Source organism: Nycticebus coucang, chromosome 5, assembly GCF_027406575.1.
Source record: "Nycticebus coucang isolate mNycCou1 chromosome 5, mNycCou1.pri, whole genome shotgun sequence".
Lineage (NCBI taxonomy): Eukaryota > Metazoa > Chordata > Mammalia > Primates > Lorisidae > Nycticebus > Nycticebus coucang.
In genome coordinates, this window is record NC_069784.1 from 141,408,480 (window position 1) to 141,428,969 (window position 20,490).

The 20,490-nt window shown below is 45.7% G+C and overlaps 1 protein-coding gene across 2 annotated transcripts in view; it reads right to left on the minus strand.

The window, feature by feature from the left end:
* Nucleotides 1–4,308: 4,308 nt before the first annotated feature.
* Nucleotides 4,309–20,490, minus strand: part of WDR27 (WD repeat domain 27) — a 165,704-nt gene continuing 149,522 nt past the window's right edge. For both annotated transcript variants that reach the window (XM_053590356.1, XM_053590355.1), the window contains exon 25: nucleotides 4,309–4,433. In XM_053590356.1, coding sequence (XP_053446331.1) covers nucleotides 4,356–4,433 — 78 coding nt within the window. In that variant the 3' untranslated portion in view covers nucleotides 4,309–4,355. The remainder of the gene's footprint in view (nucleotides 4,434–20,490) is intronic.

The window sequence follows — 20,490 nt, forward strand, 5'->3', positions numbered from 1 at the left end:
GAGGCAAGAGAATGACTTAAGCCCAAGAGTTTGAGGTTGCTGTGAGCTGTGATGCCACAGCACTCTACCAAGGGTGACAGCTTAAGACTCTGTCTCAAAAAAAAAAGATAAAATAACAGAAACTGTCCCTAAAAACACCTGTTGGCAGATCTTGAATACAAAGTCTTCAAATAATTATAGGAAAATGTGGGTAAAGTCAAGAAAATGATAAACACAATGGAAATACTAATAAAGAGACAAAAAACCTAAAGTGACATAAATGTTCACGGGAGGAATTCAAAGGCACAGTCCAGCAGGTGGAAGAAGGAGTGGCACGTTTGAGGGTGAGACGGCAGAAGTGACAAAGTCTGAGGAGAAGGAAGTGGAGCCTGAGCGGCCTGTGAGACACCAGCAGGGTCGGAGGGAGAGGGAATAATCTTTTTCTTTTTTTTTTTTTTTTTGAGACAGAATCTCAATATGTCGCCCTCAGTAGAGTGCAGTGGCATCGCAGCTCACAGCAACCTCTAACTCTCGGACTTAGGCGATTCTCTTGCCTCAGCCTCCCAAATAGCTGGCGCCTGCCGCAACCCCCGGCGATTTTTTTGTTGTAATTGTTGTCGTTTAGCAGGCCCAGGCTGGGCTCAAACCACCACAGCCCCAGCATATGTGGCCGGCACCCCAGCCACTGAGCTACAGGTGCCGAGCCAGAGAAAGCTTTTTAGTGTGTCCCTGACTTTGGTTTGCTGGTATTTTGTTGAGGATTTTTGCGTCTATGTTCATCAGACATAGTGGCCTGTGGTTTCTTGCCTGGTGTCTCTGGTTCTGGCTTCAGAGTGATACAGGCTACTCCTCATATGAGGAGTTTAGGAGAATCCCCTTATCCTCCGTTTTTTAGAATAGTTTAAGATTGGTGTTCTTTCTTCTTTGAAAGTGTGGTGGAATTCAGCAGTGAAGCCATCAGGTCCCGGGCTTTCCTTTGATGGGAGAATTTTCATTCCCGCTTCTCTCTCATTTCTTGCAATTGGTTTATTCAGGTTTGGGGTTTCTTCCTGATTTAATCTTAGTAGGTTGTGTGTGTCTAGGAATTATCCATTTCTTCTGGGTTTTCCAACTTACTGGCCTAGAGTTGCTCTTTAGTCTCCAACGAGCCTTTATATTTCTACAGTGTCCATTGTGATGTCACCTTTTTCGTCTCTGATTTTGTTTATTTGCGCGTTCTTTTTTTCTTAGTCTGACTAAAGGTGTGTGAATTTTATCTTTAAAAAAAAAAACAACTTTTCCTTTCATTAATCTCTTGTATTTTTTAGGTTTCAACGTCATTCATTTCTTCTCTGATCTTTATTGTTTCTTTTCTTCTAATAGTTTTGAGTTCAATTTGCTCTTGATTTTCTAATTCTTTGAGATGTATCATTAGCTTGTTTATTTGAAGCTTTTCTACTTTTTTGATGTAGGCAGTTATTGCTATAAAATCTCCTCTTGTTGTTTTCTGTCCCATCGGTTTTGGTATGTTGCCTTTTCATTTTCATTTGTTATAAGAAATTTTTCAATTTCCTTCTTAATCTCTTCATTGACACACTCGTCAGTCAGGAACAGATTGGTTACGTTTGTGTATTTTCCAATGTTCCTCTTGTTTTTATTTCTAGTTTTGTTCTGCTATTATCAAAGAAAACATTTGGTATGATTTCAATTTTTTTTAACGTGTTAAGACTTGTTCTGTGGGCTAACATATGCTCTATCCTTGAGGATAATCCATGAGCTAGGGAGAGGCTCATGTGTTCTATGACTGTTGGAGGAAACATTCTGTAAATACCTATTAGGTCCATTTGGTCAATAGGGCAGATTAAGTCTAACATTTCTTTGCTGTTCTTCTGTCTGGACGACCTGTCCAAAGATGAACGTGGGATGTGGAGTTCTCTGAGGATTATTGGATTAATCTCTTGCTTTAGCTCAGATAATGTCTGCTCTATATATCTGGGTGCTCTAGTGCTGGGTGTGTATATGTTTATAATTTTTATATCCTCCTATCAAATTGACCCCTTTATCATTATATGATGACCTTCTTGGTTGCTTTTTATAGTTTTTGTCTTGAAATCTATTTTATCTGATAAAAGTACAGGGTGGCCATAAAGTTCTTGTGCAATTTAACACGAACTTTATCGCCACCCTCTATAGATATCTCTTGCTCGTGTTGGGTTTCCATCTGCATAGAATATCTTTTCTCATCCCTTTATTTTCCACTGTTGTGTGTCTATAGGTAAAGTATGTTTCTTGCAGACAACACATAGTTGGTTATTGTTTACTTAACATGGAGTGAATATAGAGGCAGCAATTCAGCCAGCCCAATGGGGCTTGTGTGGACCCGCTGGCCTCAGCAGACATGGCCTGGAGGGGTGACAAAATTCATCTTGCGTGGTCCTTGATCCGTGAGCTCATAGGCCATCCTGGCACTGCAGGCAGAGTTGGGAGCTGGAGTTAAGCTAAACTGACCAAGAGTCCTCCTTTCCATTTAGCAAGTGGAGGCGGGCCATAAGAGCGGGAGTGAAAGGTTGCACCTGAAGCACCCAAGTGTGTAGGTGGAGACGGCACCTGCCACAGGACAGCACACCTGCTCCCTCCTCTCCTCGAATGCCGGTGCAGCTCACACACAGCTCTTCTCACAGCTGCCTGGCAGATCGGCACAAGCTGCTGCCTCAGAGAAATGTATGCCCTGACCATCTAAGCCAGTGTTTTTCAACCTTCCTAATGCCTCCTAATGCCACGACCCTTTAATACAGTTCTTCACGTTATGGTGACCCCCAACCATAAAATTATTTTCATTGCTACTTCATAACTATAATTTTGGTACTATTATGAATCGTAATGTAAATATCTGATATGCAGGATGTATTTTCATTGTTACAAAGGGGTCGCAACCCACAGGTTGAGAACCACTGATCTAAGCTTTTCTAAACTGTCACTTTCCATCTTTTCTAAGGTACTGTTAATTTTAAAGTGTCCCAGTAATACCTTAGGCTACGTCTTCGTCTATTTGGGCTGCAATAACGAAACATCTTAGCCTGGTTATTTATAGGTTCTGGAGGCTGGAAGTCCAAGGTCAGGGCATCAGCAGATTCAGCGTCTGGTGAGCACTGCTCTCTGCTTCCAGGACTGCACCATCCTTACACGGCAGAGAGGAAGGGGTGTTCCCCTCAACCTCTTTTATAAGGCACTAATCTCATTCTTGAGGACTCAGGTACCTCCTAAAGGCCCCACCACTGGGTATTAAGTTCCAACATAGGAAACTTGAAGGGAGCACTATTCAGACCACGGCAGGTTGTACATCATCAGTGGCTGCCTAGGCCGGCAGTTTCTTAGATTGACATTGATGACTCTTTGCTTTCATAACTGAGTAAGTGAATGAAACACCAAAAACTCAGAAATAACAGTAAGAACATTTTTGAAAGTTTACCACACACAGGCAATGTGCTAATTCTAATACGTATATTAGAATAGACTTGCAGCATCGTTACAAGTAACACAGACAAGGATCTAGAACCTCATACCTTGGTTAAAATATTCAAATGCCTCCCCTATTTCCCAGAGATTCAGAAGTTTGGGGTTCTCCCTGCATCTGCTCAATTTAGAATAAATATTGTGAGTAACAAGATTAGTTAATATAAGTAAAGCAAAGTAAAGTTAAGTAAAGCAAAGTAAAGTCCCTTAACATACCAGACCACGGAAAACACTCAACAGATGTTAAGAATCATTATAGGATCAAACAGATGATACAGAGACACAGATACAGGACACCTGGGTGATTTCCAGACTGAATATACAATTTACATAATCCTGAGAATAATAAACTAAGATTTATAGAGCAGATTTTGGCCTGAGAGTGCTTACTATTCTGTAGGGAGAAATTAATTCTTATTTCAAAGCTAAAAAAAAATTTGATTTCATGTTGGAGCAAAACTGCATTTATTTACAAGTCCCGAAATAATTATACACTCATAGACTTGTGTCAAATTTATTTTAAAATTCTTTCTTAACGGGATTGTATCAGAGACTGCAATGTTAAGCCACACACACTTTGGATTTTTTTTTAAAAATGAGGCTTATCTGTTCTAAATAACTCAGTCTGCAAAACACTGCTGCACATTTCATGCTCATGACATCTTGGAACATTAATAATTTGCTTAGGACTGCTCTGGAAATAACATAAAATATTTTTCAGATAGCTGTGGTGCTTCTATTTCCAAACTCTTGAACTATTAAGAAAAAGGGGAAAGCAATAAAGAAAAAGCAATGAAATCCAACAGATAAACATATTAGTTCTTATTCATGGGAATCTGGCTTGGATTTGGCTAGGAATTTAGTCTCCTAATGTCCAGTCTTTGTCAAATTAAACAGGATAGCTGCCGCGTCCCCACGTACCTGTACTGGACGGTCCCCATGTGGCAGGTGCTGGTTGATAGCTGGAAAGGAAACAGGGTGGGAGGAGGGAGGCTGGAGTACAGGAGCCCCCCAAACTACCCCCCCCCAAAAAATAGATTTGGAGTATCAGAAGAGACCAAAGCCATAGACCTAAATATCACCAATAGAGGGTTTGCTGGATCAAATGGTAAGTCCACTTTTAGTTCTTTGAGAAATCTCCCTACTCTTTTCCATAAAGCTTGTGCTAACTTACATTCTTACCAACAGTGTGCAAGCACCCTCTCTTTTTCCCACATCCACACCAGCATCTATTGTTTTATTTTTTAATAATGGCTATTCTGATAGAGGTAAGATCGTATCTCCTTGAGGTTTTAATTTGCATTTCCCTGAGGATTAGTGATGATGAGTATTTTTTCATGTGTTTCTTGGCCATTTGTGTATCTTCTTTTGAAAAAAAAAAATCTGTTCACGTCTTTTGCTCATTTCTTAGTGGGCTTATTTATCTTTTTAATTTGTCTGAGTTCCTTGTAGATTCTGGATATTAATTGTCAAGTATGTAGTTTGCAAATATCTTCTCCAATTCTCTAGGTTGTCTGTTTGCTCTGCTAATTATATTCTTTCTTTCTTTTTTTATTAAAGCATAGCTGTGTACATTAATGCGATCATGGGGTACAATGTGCCGATTTTATGTACCATTTGAAATATTTTCATCAAACTGGTTAACATAGCCTTCACCACATTGTTAATTATTTTCTTTGGTATGTGAAAACGTTTTAGTTTAATTGAGCCTTATTTATTTATTTATTTATTTATTTTTGTTGCTGTCTTTGCTTTTGCCGTTTGAGTAATAAATTCTCTGCCTAGCCCAATGTTCACAGAGTTTTTCCTTTGTTTTCTTCTAGAATTGTTATGTTTTCGGGCCTTCCTTTAAGTCTTCAATCCATCTTGAGTTAATTTTTATGTAGGGCACAGTTTCATTCTTCTGCACGTGGCTAGCCAGTTTTCCTTTCTCCAGGGTAATGTCTTTGTCTGCTTTGTCAGAAATCAGTTGGTCATAGCTACCCAGTTTTATTTCTGGGTTTTCTATTCTGCTCCATTGCTCTGTGTGTCTACTGTTATACCAGTACCATGCTGTTTTGGTTACTACGGCCTTGTAGTATAATTTTAAGGCGATGTGAGGCCTCCCGATTGGTTTAGATCAGGATTACTTGGGTTATTTAGGCTCTGTTTTACTCCCATAGGAAATTTAGGGCTGGTTTTTCAAATTATGAATAGAATGACATTGGCCTTTTGGTGTGAGATGCACTGAATCTGTAGATGACCTTGGGCAGCATGGGCTTTTCAACAGTGTTAATTCTTCAGGTCCAGGAGCAGGGGGTGCTCTCCATTTGGGTGGGTCCCGGGTGCTCTTCTTCATCAGTGTTCCCTAGTTCTCCACGTAGAGACAGTTCCCGTCCCTGGTTAGGTATATTCCTAGGTTTTTCTTTGCAGCTATTGTAAATGGTAGTGAATTCTGGATCTGGCCCTCAGCTTGACTATTATTAGTGGACAGGAAAGCTACTGGTTCCGTACATTAATTTTGTAAACTGAAACTTTACAGAGTTTACTTATCAGTTCTAGGAGTCTTTTGGAGGAATCTTTAGGGTTTTCTAAATATAAGATCATATCATTGGCAAACAGGGAGAGCGTGGCCACTTCTTTTCTGATTTGGGTACCTTTATTTCTTTCTGTTGCTTGATTGCTCTGGCTGGGACATTCAGTACTCGTTGAATACAAGTGGTGGCAGTGAGCACCCTTTTACTGTAGAGTTTCTAAATTGTCTCCATGTTTATGTTTGTATGTATGTATTGATGGAAATCCTTCAGATCATGATCTATAGTTATGTTTTTCTTAGATACTTTTAAGTACAAGGTATTCTTATAAAGGAAGTCTTATTTTTAAGTTTAGTTATTGCTAGTGCAATTAACCTGTATGCAGCAACATTGCTGAAATGCATTAGTTCTAACAGCATAATGATTCTTTTGGTTTTTACAGGTGAATTAATCAAATCGTCTGCATAATGAGAGCTTTGTCTCTTTCCCGCCAATCCTATCTTTAGCATCTTCTTTCTTTTTTGTGCCGGCCAGAACTCTCAGCACTATGACAGCAGGAAGTGTACAGCAGGTGCTTTTGTCACGTTCTGATCTTAAAGGAAATGCGTGTGAAATTTCTCTGTTAAATATAACATTTGCTATGAGTTTTGTCATATAAACTTTATTAAGAATCTCTTTTTTATTCCTACTGAGAAATATTTTCTTCTAAATCCTAAATAGTAATAAACTTAAATGCCTTCTCAACATGCATTGAGATAAAATATTTTCTCCTTATTTTATCGAAATAATGAACTAAGTCATTTGATTTTATGACACCAAACCACCTTGCATTTGGGAATAAATCCTACTTGACCAGGATGCATTTTTAAGTAGGCAGTTGAGTTCAGTGGGCTCATATTTCATTTAGGATTCACACAGGGTTGTTTATAACTGAAATGGGCCTATAATTTCCTTTTTCTGCATTACATTTAGCTGGTGCTACAATAAAAAAAGCCTTACCCTCATCCTGAGAACAAGTAGAATTCTCATTCACTTCTGGTGGGAAGGCAAAAATGGATATGCACCTAGAAAATAGTTTGGCTGTGTCTAAAACAGTAAAACAAATACTTTAATATATGACCTAGAAATCTTTTATTTTACCCAATAAAAATAAAAAATATATATGTTCATACAAAGAGCTGTTGGGGAATATTTCTAGCAGCTTTTTTCACAATAGACAAAAATTGAGACAATCAAAATATCCACAAGCTGATGAATAGATACAAAAAGTGTGATATAGCATACAAGGGGACCCTATTTGGCAATAAAAAAGAACTACTGATGTATGAATAAATCTCAAAAGTGATATGCTAATTGAAGAAATGTATACAGTAAATACAGGGCATAATTCTCAACTTATATGACTTTCTGAAGAGACAAAACTGGAGAGGACAGAAGTGAAGGGCACTCTGGACCGTGGCTGGGAGCAGGGGAGTCACTGCAAGGCCGTGTGGTCTCTCTGGGTGGGGCACTCCCCGCCACAGGGCTCTGTGCTGCTGCAAATTCTCATGTCATTTTCCAACACAGGGATGAATCTTATTACATGTAAATTATATCCAACAAACTTTAATTTAAACAAACAATAAACGCTGCCACATGTGGGACAGAGTTATGCACACGGCAGGAGCTGGAAAGATTGTTCAGAGAGACGCTGTCCAGAATCCCTACTGCATAGTGGAATGTGCCCTTGTGTTCAGAGACACAAGAAGCTAACTGCTAGTAAACTAAGGCCATTTGTGTCTTGGGTTAGGTGGGACTTGGCTAGACAGTAACACTTCATTAGGAAGAATTGTACACATGCAAACTAGATTTTTTGTTTGTTTGTTTTGGGGGTTTTTTTGAGACAAAGTCTCACTATGTTACCCTTGATAGAGTGCTGTGGCATCACAGCTCACAGCAACCTCAAACTCTTGGGCTAAAGTGATTCTCTTGCCTCAGCCTCCCAAGTAGCTGGGACTACAGGTGCCTGCCCCATCGCCCAACTACTTTTTTGTTGTAGTTGTCATTGTTGTTTAGCAGGCCCGGGCCGGGTTTGAATCCATCAGCCCCAGTACATGTGGCAAGCACCCTAACCACTGAGCTATGGGCACTGAGCAAACTAGCTTTTTTGAACATATTATGTGCCTACAATGAAGCAATCTTGAAAAATAATGATTAAAAAAATAGATGTAAAAAGGGTTGCTTTCCATTTCTAACAGTGGAAAAAATGAGGTACGCACTCCAGGTTATGCTCTTGAGGTTTCCCCCCACTTCCTAACACTCCTTGTGGGCTCCCCTCCCACCCAGAGGTTGCAGAGTCCCTTCCTGTCACCTTTGTCCAGTCGTCCACCAGCACTGGCCCAATCCAGCCTCATCTCTGTTCAGAGACAGAGTTTTATTTTATTTTATTTTAAGACAGAGTCTTCGTTATTTTGCCCTCCGTAGAGTACTGTGACATCATAGCTCACAGCAACCTCAAACTCTTCGGCTTAAGCAATTCTCTTGCCTCAGCCTCTCAAGTAGCTGGGACTATAGGTGCCCGCCACAATGTCCGGCTATTTTTTGTTGCAGTTGTCATTGTTTTAGCTCGCCCCAGCCAGTTTCAAACCCGCCAGCCTCAATGAATGCAGCCGACGCTGTAACCCAGAGATAGAGTTTTATTTTTTTATTTTATTTTTTTTTTATTTTTCATTAAATCATAGCTGTGTTCATTGATATGATCATGGGGCATCATTCACTAGCTTCACAGACCGTTTGACACACTTTCATCACACTGGTTAACATGGCCTTCCTGGCATTCTCTCAGTTACTGTGCCAAGACACTTACATTCCACATTTACCAAGTTTCACATATACCCTTGTAAGATGCACCGCTGGTGTAATCCCACCAATCCCCTTCCCTCTACCCATCTCCCCCTCCCTCCCCTCCTTTTCCCCCTTCCCCCTATTCTTAGGTGGTAACTGGGTTATAGCTTTCATATGAAAATCCTAAATTAGTTTCATAGTTTAGGGCTGAGTACATTGGGTCCTTTTTCTTCCATTCTTGAGATACTTTACTAAGAAGAATATGTTCCAGCTCCATCCATGTAAACATGAAAGAGGTAAAGTCTCCATCTTTCTTTAAGGCTGCATAATATTCCATGGTGTACATATACCACAATTTATTAATCCATTTGTGGATCGATGGGCACTTGGGATTTTTCCATGACTTAGCAATTATGAATTGGGCTACAGTAAACATTCTGGTACAGATATCTTTGTTATGATGTGATTTTTGGTCTTCTGGGTATATGCCCAGTAGAGGGATTACAGGATTGAATGGCAGATCTATTTTTAGATCTCTAAGAGTTCTCCATACAGAGATAGAGTTTTAAATGTGTCCTTTTTCTCAAGCCCAAAGACCCACATTTTTATTCACTGAAAGCCAAGGGAGCTAACTCATACCTAAACCTGAAAACACCCAGTGTTCTCTAAAGCAGCGGTTCTCAACCTGTGGATCGCGACCCCTTTGGGGGTCAAACGACCTTTTCACAGGGGTCACCTAAATACATCCTACATATCAGATATTTGCATTACAATTCTTAACAGTAGCAAAATTACAGTTATGAAGTAGCAACAAAAATAATTTTATGGTTGGGGGGGTCACCACAACATGAGGAACTGTATTAAAGAGTCGCGGCATTAGGAAGGTTGAGAACCACTGCACTAAAGTCTGGTTCCTCATAGCCTTTGTGCTTCTACCCCTAAACAAACTGGCATCCCCTGCAGGTACTGGAAGGTGGCGTAGCGCAGTGATCCAGGCCCCGTCCAGCACCCTGGGTGTGTGTCACAGCACCGCCTCTCCCCAGCTATGTCGCCTGAGGAATATTACCTGCCTGCCTCAGTTTCATCTACAGAAGAGATGATCTGAGAACAAGGTCCACACAGATGGAGTCTCAGCATAGCACTTGGCAGACATCAGCACACTTGTGATGCCCATCAGCCTCCTCTCACCAGCGTCTTCTCACTCCCATCAGGAGGCAGGGGGCTGTCACCTGCGCGGGAACGCTGCCTGCCACTGCAGCACATCCTCAAGGAACCCAGAGGGGAAGTTCTGGAGGAAGAGGACAGAGCAGGAACAGAGGCCCAGCGCAGCCTCAGCCTGGCCTGCCAGGGCTGAGCCTTGCTGGCCACAGTTTGCTGCTCCCGAGACACTGGGGAGTGGGGGAGAAGGGCAGAAAGCGGGCAAACCTCACTCCTGAGGTCACAGCAGAACAAGGGGAAATGACCAAAGTGCACCAGGAGTCTCACTTCAAACCCCAAAGCATCACAAGCTCTGTTTCTTCTGCACGGAAACGGCCTAAGACAAGCCTTTTTAAAAATCTGGCACTGTAGTTATCCACATCCACCACCACCACCCCCATGGACATGTTTTCTAAATGTAAATGAACCCTCAGAACATCCTTGCAAAAACTAGAAACTCATCACATTTACTGAGCCCTGAGCATGAGCAAATCCCTACTTCAATCATGGCTAGCAGCTTGGACTTTTAGAACAATTGATGAAAAATGTCATAAAAGAAACATGTTCAGGCCAATTTGCTTAAATCTCTAATGTGAAAATTGCCACCCAAAACCATTTCTGTCTCTATTCCCTCCCAGCTGGCAGCCAGGGGAAAATCTCAGAAACACTGGATGCGAAGTCACAGGCAAGGGGATGTCCACCCTCTCTGAATTCTAGGAGAGATGCCTGTGTACTGACACCACTTAAAAGCAGAAAACACCCAAACTGCTGAAATGGAGAGAGAGCCACGGCACTGCACACCCAAACTGCTGAAACGGAGAGAGAGCCACGGCACTGCTTCACTCTGCTGGGCGTGGACTTGGCCCGTGGAGAACACGGCTCATAGTTGTATGTGAAAGGGCCGCAGCTGCCCACCTCTGGTGGACCTTTGTTTAACACTACGCTGGGCAGGCAGCCAGAATCTGCCTCTTTGCTTGCTATGGCAGCAAAATGGTTTCACAGGGAAATTACTATTCCGCCTCATCCATCAAAAGAAAGAATCTAGAAATAAGAGACTTTCAAATGTTCCCTAAAGTAGAAAACCAACATGCTCAATGCTGCAACTCTCATCCAAGTTCTGTTAGAAAATGAGAAAAGGGGCAATATTAGATCCAACTGGCCACAGTCAATTTAAATTGCCTTTCTTTATATGCACAGTATAATATGTTGGTTTTGATCCTCTTTAATCCACTACTAAAAACCTCTTTGTCCGGTGGCTCCCGCCTATAATCCCAGCACTCTGGCAGGCTGAGGCGGGTGGCTCAGGAGTTCGAGATCAGCCTGAGCAAGAGCGAGACTCTGTCTCTACTAAAAATAGAAAAACTAGCCAGGCATTGTGGCAGGTATCTGTAGTCTGAGCTACTCAGGAGGCTGAGGCAGGAGGATCACTCAAGCCCAGAAGTTTGAGGTTGCTGTCAGCTAAGACACATCATGGGCAAGAGAATGAGACTGTCTCAAAAACAAAAGCAAAAACAAATCTTCTTTGTTCTATGACACTTCTAAACTCTGTTTACTCTGTAGATAGCAAATAACCAAAAGGAGAACACTCCAACTGTTTCATTCCTTCTCTTAACCTTGTAAAAACAAACAAGTTAGAGGCCCCTTGGAAGCCCAGAGATGACAAAGGCTCCCAGTGTGATCGGGACAGAAACAGCAAAGACTCACAGCTGGCGCTCTGGCTGCTAGTTAGGGGACCTCAGTGGGGTCAGTGTGGGCTGGACAGTGTGTGACAACATGTCAGGGTGTGGGTTGTTGTCTGCACCATACATGACACCTATTAACACGGCTACTTCACAGCAGCCCACAATTGTCCAGAACCCAGATGTTGCAGAAGTTATCGAAGCTCCCGCAGAGTGGTCTTCTCCAGCTTGTTGAAAATTAATGTTGTGACATATCATGTGCCTAAACATACGACATTGTATGCTCTTTTTGTTTTCTGCATTTCCTGTAATCAAATCCTTTGTAACTTAGTAATATTGACTTTTCTATTGATGCATAATCTTTTAGTTGGGTCACATGACTTCAGAGACAAAGGTACCTCATAGGAAAATGTGATCTGGTGCCCATATTCTGATGACAGTGCAGACGTAGAGACACTCGGCAGTTTGTGCAAAGTCACAGAGCTGCAGGAAGCAGGTGAGAGCCATGGCCTGCTTTGGGCACTTTGGCTATCTGTGCCCAGAGATACACAGATTCCTTGCCACGCACCTGGATAGTGAGACGTTGCCATCTAGAGTAGGGACGTTCAGCAGTTCTCAAACAGACACCTATCTTTGACAGAGGCAGTAATTGTAAAGATTCAGCTTGGAGTGATGCTTAAAGCTGATTTGCATTAGAAAACGGGAGCTTCATGGGGCCCCCGGGGACATGTCCCCACCTGGCTCAGGCCAGCCCCGACAGTTACCTGTTCTATTTCACTGACTTCAGAAAAAGAAACTCCTGTGGTGTGGTGTCGTATCACATACCTCTCCTAAAGGGCCACCTTCCGGTCTGGTGATAACACGACATGCCTCAGTTTGTCCCCCTCATCCAAGTTACTTAGACTCCAGGAAGCCTGCCTGGCTATTGGTCAGGCCCCACTCCTGACCAATTAGTTCAGGGTTTCTGGGATGGGGTGGGCACCATCTTTCTGAAATCCCTCCAGATGGTTCCACCCTCAGCCAAGGCTGAGCTCTCCAAAGATTTAAATTTTAGGGCAGCGCCTGTGGCTCAGTGAGTAGGGTGCTGGCCCTATATACTGAAGGTGGTGGGTTCGAACCCAGCCCCGGCCAAACTGCAACAAAAAACTAGCCAGGTGCTATGGTGGGCGCCTGTAGTCCCAGCTACTCGGGAGGCTGAGGCAAGAGAATCGCCTAAGCCCAAGAGCTGGAGGTTGCTGTGAGCTGTGATCTATGGTACTCTACCGAGGGCGATAAAGTGAGACTCTGTCTCTAAAAAAAAAAAGATTTAAATTCTATAATTTCATTATTTCTCAAATGTCTCCAATCCAGGATAAATATTTCCACCCCGTTTCCATCTGCTGAGGTCTCACATGTGGAAGTGCTCTGTGGTCGTCTCTTTGGCTTTCTTCCTGTAAGTTTTTCCAGTAATTTGACTTCACAAACTACATCCTAAAGCAACTTTTCTCTTCTGTTTGGTCAGGTCGTTTGGGTGGACAGAGGGGTCTGCCTGGGGAAGATCCCCTACCAGAGCCATCGCTGAGCCGGGACTGCAGCCCTGGGACAGAGCCCCTGCACGCTGTCAGACGAGTGGGAGGACAGGACACTCGTGGCCATGGCAGAGTCCGTGAATTAACACCACAGCACAAAGGCTTAGCCCAGTTGTCCTGGAAAGAAGTGAATTCAGGCAACTGTACTCTTCCGTCCCTGGGTTTTTACAGCACTGTTAACCTGCAAGGCACAAGGCCCCGGGATAGGGGGGCAGCTGACCCAGACGGGGCTGCTTCTCCGAGTGTAGGAGGCTGACACTGTGTGGAGGTCTCATACCACGTCAGCTTGTTTCTGAGAAGCCCCAGCTCCTGCGGGATGGCCTATTCTCATAACAGTGCAAGTAGGAGATGAGGTCACCAGGGACCCTGGTGTGTGGGGAGGGCCAGCAGGACGCATGCTTTGATCCACAGACCTCCTGCAGGATCTGGGACTGCGTCAGCCTTTGCTTCTGTGTCTGAAGGAAAAGGATCTGCAGACCTGCCAAGGCCCATTCTCGGTGGTGGGGCCAGGCAGGGCTGCTCTGTAACTTGTGCACAGACAGAAACAAGGCTGCTAGACTGGGCCTCTCTCTCAGCACAGGCCTGAACAACTGTCGCTCTCTGAAGATGTGGGCAGAGAATGTGAGTGGCTGGCAGTTTTCCTGAGGGTCTCAGGCCTCCAGTCCAAATGGGCAGATGGTACAACACACTGTGCTTCAAATAACCACAGTGTATGTGGTGCCTCTGTGTCCTCCTGTTTCTCTAAGAGTCACAGAGTATGTCTCCGGCCTTGGAATTGACAAAGATTGCAGCATCCTAACTGCCCACCTGTGTTGATGACGGGGCCGAAGTTCTACTCTGAGGCTTCCAATTGGTCCACCTGGTCTGTATGCTGTTCCTTCTTTTGCTTTCCTTTCATTTTTCTTTCTTTTTTTCTTTTTTTTTGAGACAGGGTCTTGCTGGTGGTCTGACAGGAGTGCTGTGGGGTGATCATCGCCTTAAACTCGGGCTCCAATGACCCTCCCATCTCAGCCTCCCACAGTGTGGGATTATAGGTGTGAGCCCCACTCGACCTCTGGGTCTAAATTTATCCATGTCTCACACACCCACACACACATAGTAAGGCTGCATTTAAAAAGTTTGGGATGGGGTTCACTGCGTGTTTTATCTAGTAGAAAATCTATTTGCTGATAGAGAACACAAGAATTTTTTTCTTTGAAGTAGAAAAAAGTTACTGTTACTAAGGAGCATGGAAACTGTATGGTTTCATGATTGTGCCTCCAAATTGCATGTTGAATTCCATCCCCGGAGTTGGAGGTGGGGCCTGGTGGGAGGTGTTGGGGTTACCAGGCAGCCCCCCATGAATGGCCAGTGTCCTCCTGGGGTGATGAGTCCTTGCTTTGCTAGTTCACGTGTAGGACCTGGGGCCGCCTCCTTCCTCTGTCACATGTCACATGCCACCCTGGAGCTCCCCAGAAGCAGATGCTGCTGCCTGTCCCCCTTCCCGTACACCCTACAGAATCGTGAGCCAAATAAACCTCTTCTTATAGCACAACAGGCTGCCAAGGAGCCTGGGAGTGAAAGGGCTTCCTGGAAGGTGAATGAGGTCAGTGACACCATGGCAGGGAGGGACTAAGATGAGACTACGGCTGTCCCTGAAGGCGGCACCATATTTCTTCCTACAAGTGAAATAAACCTTATAAAAACATCCCTGGAGTTTGCCTCTTCTGTGGGTGGGGCAGAGAGTGGGGTTACTTAGAAATCATTTTAAATGTGTTAACTCTACCTGAAATGTGACATTCCAAATTCCTAACCCCTTTACAACTATGTGATTCAACATCTAAATGCAACTAGTCAATATTGAGTTTGTAATCCATGTTTTGAGGTATCACTTTTATTTCAAACATAAAAATATTATACGAAATTGTTGGCTTGGCGCCCATAGCTCAGTGGTTAGGGCGTCAGCCATATACACTGGGTTGGCAGGTTTGAACTCGGCCTGGGCCTGCTAAACAACAATGACAACAACAACAACAACAACAACAAAATAGCTGGGCGTTGTGGTAGGTGCCTGTAGTCCCAGCTACTTTGGAGGCCGAAGCAAAAGAATCGCTTATGCCCAAGAGTTTGAGGTTGCTGTGAGCTATGACACCATGCACTCTACTGAGAGCAACATAGTGAGGCTCTGTTTCAAAAGAAAAATAAAATTGTTATAAAATATAACAAGAGAAAAAATAACCTGGAATAACCAGACTCAAAAACAAGATGAAAAAATTGCCATAAACAGAAATGAAACAGAAACACAAACTTAAGTCTTGCACCTCCTGGCTCTGGGTCCAAAACCAAGCAGGAGGAACCATGCTGATGTTCCTCAACAGGGTCAGAGCCCCAGGCTGGGAGCCACTGCCTTTGAAGAGCAGCTGAGGCTGCTGGGGTTGGAGATGACAGTTTAAACCAAATATCATGTGTAGGAAGCAACAAAAGTAGCCACATGCCAGGTGTCTAGAACTGGGTGCCCTGACACCGTGGGTGGAAAATATTCCTCCAAGTCCCTGAGATGAGGTCCCAGAGAATGTGAGAAAAAGAAAATGCAAAACCAAAATTCAGGGAGAGAGAAGTGTAGGATGAGAATGGCAAACAGAGACTGTTCCTCAACTAAAAATAAATATGTAAATTAAAATTGTAAAACACATACTGACACGGAATGCTAAGAAGACAGATAACCAAACAGTAATCAAAAGATAATTGTATTCCAGATGAATTTGATATAATAAAATAGTCTGGGAAGTAATTGAACGTAAGTATGCATATCGCCTGCAAAGAGGTAACGACACGGAGATCAAATCAAATAATAAATTTGTTTTCAAATTGTAGCAAAAAATAGGAAGTTTGGTATGTTAAATGACACACTGGAAATTTGAAAAACGAATATGGGGAAAAAAGGCAGGACCTCGTCTGCTTCCCAGGGGTGTCAAGCCTGTGGCCCGGGGCAGCGCACTGATTTGGGGATGCCTTTTTCGCTCATCTGTGCTGTCAGGTATCACGGAGAGTACACACAGACCGCTTTTGCTCATCAGCTTTCCTGTCCGTGTATTTAACGTGTGGCCCAAGATAACTCTTCTTCTTCTAATGAGCTACCACCTCATCCCCATTAGAACAGTAACTATACTTTAAGAACAAAATAAATAAATAAAAGAATAGAAAACGAGTGTGAGTAGGATGTGGAGAAACTATAACCCTCGCACTGTGGATGGGATGAAGAATGGAGCCAAGGGGAATGTGAGCGGGCCACAGACGAGCCGGCCATGTTTACAGCTCCCGGGTATCTTGTCTCAGAGACAGGAAGCTGACCAGATTCCTTAAACTCCAAATCATCCCCGCCTCGCCAGAAGGCAACGTTCCCAAACCTCCTGCCTGGAGCTCTTGCTCGCAGTGAGGACTCTGCCCGCCTCTCCTCCCCTGGGGTGCCCAGGGGTGGGGGGGGAGGCTCTCACAGGGGATGCAGGTTTCTCTATGGAGCGTGGGGAACAGAGTGAGAGCCGGCTGAGGCAGCCAAGGAGAGCAACACAGGACAGTGACCATCTGGACAGCAAGGTCAGAGCTCGAAGCTCCGACTGCTCGACAGGGTATAAGGTGGTCACCTGAATGGTGGAGTGAACCCCATGCCCATAGGTGGCTGGTGTCACATGAGATAGGTATGCCAGAACCACCTTGGGATGTGATCAAGAAGCAATTCAAAGGCGTCATGAGATTGGAACACAGGGTCATAAAGAGCCTGTTCCACACTGACACAAGGACCTCCCCACCTGGGGCATCCCAAGGACAGTCATGCCCCATGGTGTTGACAAGTTCACAGGAGCAGAGCCGCATGCTGGATAGCCTTGGAGCAGCCAATCTGCAAAGCTGGGCAGTCAGGCCTTTCCTCTGGCAGGGTGGGACCCTCAGGGGTCCAGCATTGACCTGAGGGTGACCTGAGGGTCACGGAGGCAGCAGTGGGGAGGTCTGGCCACAGTGATCTGAGGGCGTGAGAGCCATGGTGTGTTCTCAGCAACTGGCAGGTTCCCACCCTGGCTCCTGCTGGGAGGCGTGGGCTGTTGTCTCAGGAAGGGAAAGTGGATTTCTGCTCAGCATGAAATCTTACGCCAAAAGCAATATTTCGTCCACGAGGGAATTGCAGAGATTAGCACCACACTCAAAGCCTTGGAAGATGAAGAGTTTCTACTTTCTTTCATCCCAATGTGGCCACCAGTCTGGCCCTGTGGAGTGTAGGCTTCCTGGAAATTGCTGGTCCCGTTACAGCACAGTGGTGACCAAGGCCCAGCTTCCCGCTGCAGGCAAGGTCTGCACCAACACAAGCAAGCAGCCTGGCCACAGCTAACAACTATCGCCTGGCAAATTCACTTTCTCTGTCGCTAGCAGTGTCTTCTATCATCATGAGAAGAAAATGTGGGCGCGGCTGTGTCCCACAGGATGCCCTGACATCAGGCAGCTATGCTCTGTGCACCTGGCAACCAGAAGCACCCTGTCACTCTGCAGCGGCACAGTTGGGAGCTGGGATTCGGTGACCTGGGAACTCTATGCCAGCAAGGCTCCAGCTTGGGGTCTTCCAGGAGAAGCATCCATGCTAGGACTGAGGGCAGGAGAGAGGGAGGCCACTGCAGCTCCACAACCATGCTAGGACTGAGGGCAGGAGAGAGGGAGGCCACTGCAGCTGCCACAGTTTGGCAGGCAGGTATGTGGGTCTGGCAGTCGACAGCCTCTCACCCACTCCGACCTAGGGGGAGCTTAAATCACTGCACCAATGTCCTGAGCTGACCGACATCCAAGGAAGTGATCGACATAGAGCCCAGACAATGGGCAGCCCCCGCAGGAGGGGCCTGCAGCCAGCCAGGCCCACACTCCCTGTGGGGACACACGACCGCCGCATGGCCCTGGACTCAGGTCACGTGTAGGGAGGGCACTGATGGACACACCTGCCCACGCACACTGAGCAGAGCAGCTGGCACTGCACAAGGTGAGTAAAATGCTTGTGCCACAAAGCCAACCACCCAGCCAAGTCCAGGAAGAAGAGATGTTCACCAAAAGTAATCTGAACAAATGGGAAAATCAGCGAACTTTTTTACAAGCCGTAGCTAAAATGCACTCAGAGGCATGAAGAAGCAGAATTTTCTCAGGAACTGCAGGACACATCTAGATGCTCTCATTAGGTGAATCTGGAGTGAGTGGGATCTCAAGTGGTCCCTCATCTTCCTGAACCCTGCTCTTTGGTTATCAAGGAGGCCTGTGATCTGTGCCTACAATGACAGTACAAGTTCCAGGTCATCTGTGCCCTTGTGCTTAGGTTTGGTTCCCTGGACCAAGAGAACAAGTGAGGCCAAACAGCTTGAGACACTCACCAGGACCGAGTCAGGGACAAAACCAGGGACAGGACCAGATTGTCCCAGAAGAGCAGCAGCTACAGTGCTCACTTGTGGCTGGTGGGCCCAAGGGACATGAGGAAGAATGAGTCAGCAGGTCCAGTGGACAAGGAGGGCAGAAGGTCGCTGCCATGTGTACAGGAAAGGGAAGTGGCTGGACCCAAGGGGCACAGGAGACAGGACCCCAATTGCATCAGCTCCCAGGACCCCAACAGGGCCAACCCCCAGGGTTCCAAATACACCAGCCCCCAGGACCTGAACTGTACCAGCCCCCAGACCCCCAACTGGGTCAGCACCCAGGGCCCTAACTGCACCTGCCCCCAGGGTCCCAACTGCACCAGCGCTCAGGGCCCTAACTGCACCTGCCCCTAGGACCACAAGTTGGCCAGCCCCCAGGATCCCAACTGGCCAGCCCCCAGGACCCCAACTGTGTCAGCCTCCAGGGCCCTAACTGGGCCAACCCCCAGGACCCCAACTGTGCCAGCCCCTAGGGTCCCAACTGTTCCAGTCCCAAGTGTCCCAACTACACTAGCCCTCAGGGTCCCAATTGTGCCAGCCACAGGCAGCAGGCGGGACCCCAGACTCACACACTGTGTGACATCTGTCCTGCTGGAAGATCCACCCTTCAAAGTTGGAGCTCCATCTCAGGTTCTGGGACACAGCCAACCCACACCACATGCCCTTCCTGAGCACCAAGTATTGCACTGCAGCTGTTTATAGTGCCATAAAAATCACCACGAGCAGCAACTGATCATCCTACATGGCCGACACCTCTGGGGACCTGGAGAAAATCCATGTCCGTGTCACCCACATCCATGTCACCTGTGTCCGTGTCATCCATGTCTGTGTCACCCGCATCCATGCCTTTTCCAGCTTGTGACATGTCCTCTCAGCATGTGACATGTTGCGATGCATAGATGAGATGCATCTGTCTTAAATGAAGGTGTCACCTGCACCCGTGTCACCCGCATCCATGCCTTTTCTAGCTTCCAGGCAGAGCCCAAGCCTTCCTCCTGCAGACCTAGGGCAACGTTCCCCTCCCCAGCTCTCCCTGCTGTTCCTCTAAGGACCCCGGACAACCCAGCGCTGTCTCTTCATCTCAATGTCGGCTAATCGGGACCTTCACTTCCCCTTTGCTGTGAATGTCACAGTCATGGGCTCTGGGGATCAGGACCTGGACACTGTTAGGGCCGTCAACACGCTCCCTGCAGGTGCTGTCCCACCCTCTGAATGCAGCTGTGATGTCAGCAGGGTCGCAGCCCTTCCTCTACCCACCTGTGGGAAACTATGACAGTCCCCAGGAAGTAGTGGCAGCCAATTCCAGGAAATCTCTGCCTAGTCAAAATACAGAGAGATGAGGCTCATCCCATGTCATGGGCTTTATTAGAATACATGGATTCCAAAACACCTACCAGGCCTGTCCCCGGCTTCTCCAGATGCCCCCTCCCCTGTTGTGAGCAGAGTGATCACAGAGGGGCAGGGGATGGACCGGCAGAATGTCCAGTTGAGAAAGTGCCTTGGGCCTCTGGATGTGAACCTGAGTCAGCAACCTTCCTGGCTCCTCACACTAACCAATGCACTCAGGTCACATGACGATGGCAGGAGAGTTGGGGTGTGTGCAGACACCTGCCCTAACACAACTCCATGAAGAAACAGGATGATTCAGGCCAAGGGCTGAGAGGACAGGTCCCAAGAAGGGACAACTGTAAAGTCTTAATGCTGCAGTGAAGTGGCTCTGGGACAGCTGCTGCCCCTCACCCTTCCCACGGGCAGACATTTCCGGGAAGAAGGGAGGGGAGCAGTTCAGGGACCAGGCTTCTCTTCAGGCTCCCAAAGACGTCCC